The 6,270-nt window shown below is 40.5% G+C and overlaps 1 protein-coding gene across 2 annotated transcripts; it reads right to left on the bottom strand.

The window, feature by feature from the left end:
- Positions 1-1,696: 1,696 nt before the first annotated feature.
- LOC103941007 (probable disease resistance protein At5g66900) lies at positions 1,697-6,057 on the bottom strand. Of its 2 annotated transcripts, none has more exons than XM_018645949.2 (6): positions 5,469-6,057; positions 4,385-5,306; positions 3,794-4,197; positions 3,209-3,570; positions 2,921-3,129; positions 1,697-2,762 (listed from the first exon to the last, which is right to left on the bottom strand). In XM_018645949.2, exons 2-6 carry the CDS (start codon positions 5,028-5,030, stop codon positions 1,933-1,935), a joined length of 2,451 nt encoding a protein of 816 aa, XP_018501465.2. In that variant the 5' UTR covers positions 5,031-5,306; positions 5,469-6,057; the 3' UTR covers positions 1,697-1,932. The 2 variants fall into 2 exon arrangements, with proteins under 2 accessions (XP_018501465.2, XP_048427287.1); XM_048571330.1 differs by having other exon boundaries at positions 4,385-5,085; positions 5,469-5,890.
- Positions 6,058-6,270: the final 213 nt, after the last annotated feature.

Raw genomic sequence — 6,270 nt, 5'->3', positions numbered from 1 at the left:
AAGTAGCAAAGATGTAAGGCGAAGTGGCACAGAAAGTCATCCGGACTAATTCGATCATTGCCGAATTTGAGCAACTTGCTTATATTGCCAAGGAGAAAATGAGAAAGATCCACCAAGCTAAGCTAATGTCTAGGTGTAGGCTAGTGATCTGGAAGACAACCAACTCAATAGATTTTCCAAGATCACGTCAAAGTCAACCAACCTCACAACGATGCATTCATCATCAGTATCCAGATTGCTTGTCCGAAAGTAGATCGCATGCATGCAGATAAAGGAAATGCCGCCAAATTCTTTCAACTCTTCATCGTTAAGAAACTTGGCATGAAGAAGATTATCACTAAGAAGTCGAGTCTGCTATCTGGTTGTAATGGTGCCACCTGTACCACCGTTGACACCATTGAGCTCGACGACTACACACCTCTTATCGTCAACCCTCAGAAGTTTGCAATCATCGATGAACCATCGCTCTACAATAACATATTGAGCAAGCCATAGACGTACAAGATCACCACCCAGACTTCAAGCAAATGTCAGAAGATTTGATTTCCCATCCTCAGTGGCGGAGTAGGTGACATCCGGCCTGATCAAGCCATGACCAAGAGGTGCGCAGTCCAATGACTCGAGGAGAAAGAGTTCACCCAATCAACATAAACTGAGGACAACATGAAGACTCCAGACAACTCTAACTATGATCAAGCAAGCGAACTCCTACTAGACTCCACGGCAGAGGAATAAGGATGGAAGCCATAAGAGCATGCCATACATGTCATACTTGATCCAGGTCGCCTTAAAAGGAAGGAGAGGATAGTCAGGCTCAGCACATGGAAGAACAATGAACTCACTGCGTTTCATTAGGAAAACAAAGACGTGTTCTCATGGTTCCCTTTAGACATCTGCTGCAAGCTGCACGTAGATCCGAACTTCAAGCCCGTGGCTTGAATGTACAACATGAAGTTGTATTTCACTAATAGTGCATTCAGAGTCTCCTCAGACAGAATCTTGGCTACTTAGTCACCCAACACGGAATCGAAGCTCATCTGAAGTAAATGAAAGCCATCCACAAGCAGCAGCCCTAAATCGTTCTCTAAGTCTACCGAGGAGATTCATAGCCTTACTGGTAGAGCGGTCTTCATAAATCGTTTTCTATCCGGGTCTACTGATCGCTGCAGACCATTTTCAGGGTTCTCAAGAAGGGCCGAACAAAAATGGGATGAGAAGTGCGAACGGGCATTCTAAGACTTGAAAAGTACTTGTCGCAACCTCTTCTCATTTCCAAGCCTCATACAAACGAATATCTCTATCTATTCTTAGCTGTTTCAGATTCAGCAGTCAGCTCTATTGTAACACCCCAGAAAAATTTCGGGTTTTGGGGTGCTATCAATCTTTGTAGGTCAATAACTCAAGGTCTTCGCGCGCAATACTAATTAGGAAAGCCCATTGAAACTACCTAGTAGGACCACATTGACGAATTTACTACATAATATAGTCTAATTGTATTCCTTTTCATTTGTAAGTGAGAGGTTTTACGTTTGATTCTCGTCAAAGACGACTTTAAACCACATTATTGCTAGCTCATTGTAAAACTTAACCCACCTACCCCTTAATGCAAATAATATCGCTTGTTAAAAAAATGGTAAAATAAAATATTGCCTACGTAAAATAGCAAAAGCAAGAAGAAAAAGAAGGAAACAAGGAGTAAAGTCAAATGATTTGCCACATACTACATAGAAAACATAGAAAACCCACATGTTACATAGATTATACACTTCCCACATGTTTACATAGATTTGAACAAAGAGGAGTGCAGAAGAGAACACGGAGTCTGAAAGTCAATACCCAATGTGAACAATTATAACAATTCTACAGTGCTTGCATGTTATTTAAACACAAATAAAACATAACATGGAAGTAAATTGATGAAGCACCATGGCCTTAGGTTGGAAGCTTGTTGAGCCAATTTAGGTTGATATCTTCTTTGATCACCTTTATGTGTACGTTTGTGAGAAATGGTAAGAAGGGTTCCCATAAAGTTTTTGTCTCTTCATCGCATATCACTTCGTTCAACTGCTCAAGATCCATAACAGACGCAGGCAGCTCTTTCAGTCTTGAACATCGGCTCACGTTGATCTTTTCCACGCTGCACATTGCACCAATGTCCTCGGGCAACTCCTTTATGCTAAAGCAATCGGATATGTCAAGAAATTTCAAAACTTTCAGGTTCCTAATCGAGCCTGGCAACTTTAACAACTCTGCACATGACCTAAGCCTCAACACTTCAAGATTGACTAGCTTTCCGACGTCTGCAGGCAAGGCAGATAGCTTATGACAGTTGGTGATGCTAAGTTTCTTAAGGTGAACAAGGTCACAAAGGTTGTCAGGAAATTGCACCAGATCATGGCAATAATCCATGTTCAATTCCACTAGATTTGGCAGTGCATCTAAAATTTGGCCGAAACCTTGGCCGATATCACACATGAAAAAAGATATCTTTTGCAAGCTTTTCAACTGTTTAAGGACCTTGCTTATGCGAGGAATTGAAATATGTTCTAATCTAATTCTCTTAAGATTTGATAGCGAACCAAGTAGTTCAAAATTATCTAGTTCAGCAGGTAACAAACCGTCATTTTTTAGTATTAGAACCTTTAGTTTATCCATTTTCTCCATAAACTCAGGTAAGGCATAGTTTTTTGTTTGAAAATTCAGAACTAGAACCTCTGCTTCGGGTACTTGCATGTTTGGCCATTTTGCTGAGAAGGCTCCATCTGCAAACAATAAGCTTTAAGATGTTAGCGTGGGTTGAACTTAAATGTGTCAAAGTCCGATTGAAGTCTTAGTATGAATGAGCATGTGTGTGTGTGTGCACCCAAGCGTGTCCCGAGCGCACATGCATAAATATTTACTAAAGAGAGATTGTTGGAACCTGTTGAGATAGATAATAGTCGAGCCTTGATCGCTTCACACTTTTGTTCTATCAACCACTTAGGAAGTTTGTCCCCACATATGTTTATAAATAGTCGTTCCCTATGTTCTAATGGGCCTTGACTCGCCTGATGGATCGCCAACTCTCTAAGCATGTCGTGCTGGGTGACAAAGTGTTCAGTGTAATAGCCATCCGCCTCCCTCTCATGCCTGGATGATCAATATTAATTTCTTTACTGATTTGTTCAGCATACATATTGAAATAGAAAATTATGACCAGCCTGCGTACCTTGTGACAACAAGATTAGCTAAACTTCGGGCGGTAAGCTCGTGAAGGTTGGCAATGGTCAGAATTTCTTCATCTAGACCATATAACTCTGCCCACATATCAATGAGGGCGGCAACAGCAATTCTTTGGTCCTCCGGAAAAGAACCTAGATCGAGGAAACATTCCTTGATGATAGGTTTTTCTTTATCCAAGGCATCTAAACTGCTTTGGAGGCAAGCAAGCAATTCCTTGTCAGAATCAAGAATAGACGAACCTTTGCACCATTCCACTACTCTTTTGTGCCAGATTTCGATAGGCTGGCCGCGAAGTGATCTCCCGACCAATGCAATGGCAAGTGGGCATCCCTTACAGCGCTTGATAATCTGCAATTTAATTATCCAAAATGAATTCAATTACTATTATTTGATTATATTGTTGAAAATCATCTAAATGGTTTCATAAAGATGATAAAATTGTAAATTGTCTACTCTTTCATTCTTCTTTCTTCGTTCTTCACAGTTCATTAACGTGTGTGGATGCTCAGACGTTATTTCTTTACCCTCTTCTGAGGCATTAATATATGTGCATAGCGGACTAAGAAATCACCTTTCTCGAAAGATCTTCGTAAGTATAAGAGTTCTTATCCTCCAAGGATGCCGAGTAGTGAAAAAGGACCATTGCATCTTCATCACTCAATGATGCCAAACGATAAGGAGAACCGAATCTTGGAAATGCAAATCTAGATGTGACCAAAATCTTGTAATTTGAAAACTTTAATTGATCAAACTTCTCAAGAAGGGACTCTGATCCCGACCAAACATCATCCAGCACAAATAATAGAGGATTTTGTCTTGATTCCTTCAGAAATTGTTGCAAACAGTTAGCTACCATGACTTCGTTTTGGAAAGCAGGCGGCTCGGACCCCTTCTGTTGATACAGTTCATGTACAATAAGGTCCAAGCTGGGCTTCTTCGAGACATTGACAAAGAAGATGTTGTTCTTGAATGTATCTATCCAAACAGAATGTAAGAAAGGTGTTAATAAAAGGTTAACTAGATATGTCTGCAATTCTCAGATCAAGAAAGTAATCAAGCAGGGAGCTCATTGCAGGATTTGTTAACTCTACGAGGAAGGAATCAACTTATCACTAGGAAGTAAAACTTCACCAAAAAAAAGTTGAAATCATAGATAGCATACCTTTGACTTCTTGATCCTGACAAAACTTTTTAGCCAAGGTGGTTTTCCCACACCCTCCAGCAGCAGTCAGCACAAGCATAGACACCTTTTCATCCTTGAGGAGCTTCATCTTCAACTCCTTCAACGGCACATCCAACCCGACTGTAACCGATGGCGCTTCAGGCACCCTAGGCGAACATGTAACTATTTCAGGCTGATTAGTTTTCATCTTCAAACTCTCTTCTACTCGAGAGAGCACCTTCTCGATAATCCTGAGAGAAGCCAAAGTCTCCCTCGCATCCCTCGTACCCTGCAGTTTAAGCACATCAAACAATCTTCGAAGAGATTTGTCCAGTTGACGAAGCTTTTTGGCGTATTTGTATGTTCTCCACACGGCAACTTTGCTGCACCTCTGAAGACGATTTTTGCTGCACTTGTGAACAAGATTTGCCCCCTCCTCCATCTGTAGTGCAAAATTTTGCAGCCCCTCTTCGGGGCTAGATTTTTCGATGTCTACGATGAGTGGTTGTAGAGAGTCTAGCGTGGATTTGATGACTCGGAGGCGGCGTCGGAACATTTTATTCTCCTGGTGCGCTGCTTTTACAGCGTCAAACAGCGTTTGAAATGGCGTTCTGAGAGCACCTATTCCGGGTGAAGCTAGAGACATACTTAGCAAAACAAGGAGACTCAGAACTCAACTCAATTTGGTAATCTGTTCCTGGCTGAAGAAACAAGAACAGAAAGTCGAATGGGACACACGGAGAGGGAGTATAATAATCTAAGTTTGCTCAGAAACTGAGAATGTTATGTAAGCTTTTGTTAGTTCCAGCTGTCCGTTGGTTGGTTTCAGCACACATATATATATATATACCCAAGAAGCGAGGAAAGACACTTGCAGGAGGCGAGAAGAGACGCCGAATTTTCCACCACACAGTGCCTTGGGCTTTTAAAAAATGTCAAAAGTAAGCGTTCCATAAATTCTTATATAAAATGACAGTGACTATTAAATAATTAAAAAAAATTACCATGTTTGAATAAAAAATTAACTTACTTTTTTTTTAATAATCTTCCATTTTTATTAATGGGAAAATTCTAATAATTTTACCTTAAATCTTTCGGCTTCGCAGAAACCCCCTTTTCCGCCGCCGCCGCCGCCGTCTCCTACTTTTACCTACGATCTAGGTCTGGGTTCCTTCCTTCCGCCGCCGCCGCGACCTCTCAGCCCAAGGCACAATCCTAACCACCCAATCTCTCTCTGTCATCCCGTTTCCCCATAGCCATTCCCAAATATTTGAATTTCTCATGGGATCTACGGCTCCAAATTATCGCTAGCTAGGAGCTCCAATGTCCGATCTCCATAACCCAGACGGATCAGACCACAACGACGCCAGTTGAAGTCCGAAACTCAATGGATTCGTCGCATGCAGTCTCGCTCACCTTCCCTCTTCCACACAAAGCCCAAATTTCATTTTCCTTCTTGTTTCTTTCTATAAACCATCAATCTCTCTCTTTGTTCCCATGTGAGCACTGTAAGATCAAGATTTAAAGAAAACTCAGCAGAAAACGAGCAGAGCATACTCTAATTCATTCAAGGAATTATGGCTTATTGTTGATTTCTCCAGGTAATTGAAGGTCGACAACCTTCAATTTGAAGGACGATAAGGAGAGAGGGGAAAGGAAAAGGGCAGATACTGGCTGTAATAATTAAAAAATAAAACTAATGAAGAGGGTATAATTGTTATTATAAAAATTTCATTCAACTTTAAGAACTAATGAAAATAGCTTAAAAAGTTTTAGTTTTAATAAAAAATTATGTTATAAGTTTTGTTTAATAATTAGTACAAAGTACATATTAAAGTAGTTGAACTAAAAATGGCTTAACTATAATAAATTATGATTTGTCATTT

Source organism: the organism of the source record quoted next, unplaced genomic scaffold, assembly GCF_019419815.1.
Source record: "Pyrus x bretschneideri cultivar Hongxiangsu unplaced genomic scaffold, Pyrus_bretschneideri_v1 Contig59, whole genome shotgun sequence".
Lineage (NCBI taxonomy): Eukaryota > Viridiplantae > Streptophyta > Magnoliopsida > Rosales > Rosaceae > Pyrus > Pyrus x bretschneideri.
Note: the sequence above shows the minus strand (reverse complement) of the source record. Positions and strands in the feature narration are given on the sequence as shown.

What these genes read in the sequence shown, in the direction of transcription:
- LOC103941007 (XM_018645949.2), bottom strand. Translation starts at nt 5,030, where the DNA reads ATGTCTCTAGCTTCACCCGGAATAGGTGCTCTCAGAACGCCATTTCAA. An exon ending in TCAGGATCAAGAAGTCAAAG is followed by an intron (nt 4,198 to 4,384) that starts GTATGCTATCTA and finishes CTGTTTGGATAG; the next exon opens with ATACATTCAAGAACAACATC. An exon ending in ACGAAGATCTTTCGAGAAAG is followed by an intron (nt 3,571 to 3,793) that starts GTGATTTCTTAG and finishes ATTAAATTGCAG; the next exon opens with ATTATCAAGCGCTGTAAGGG.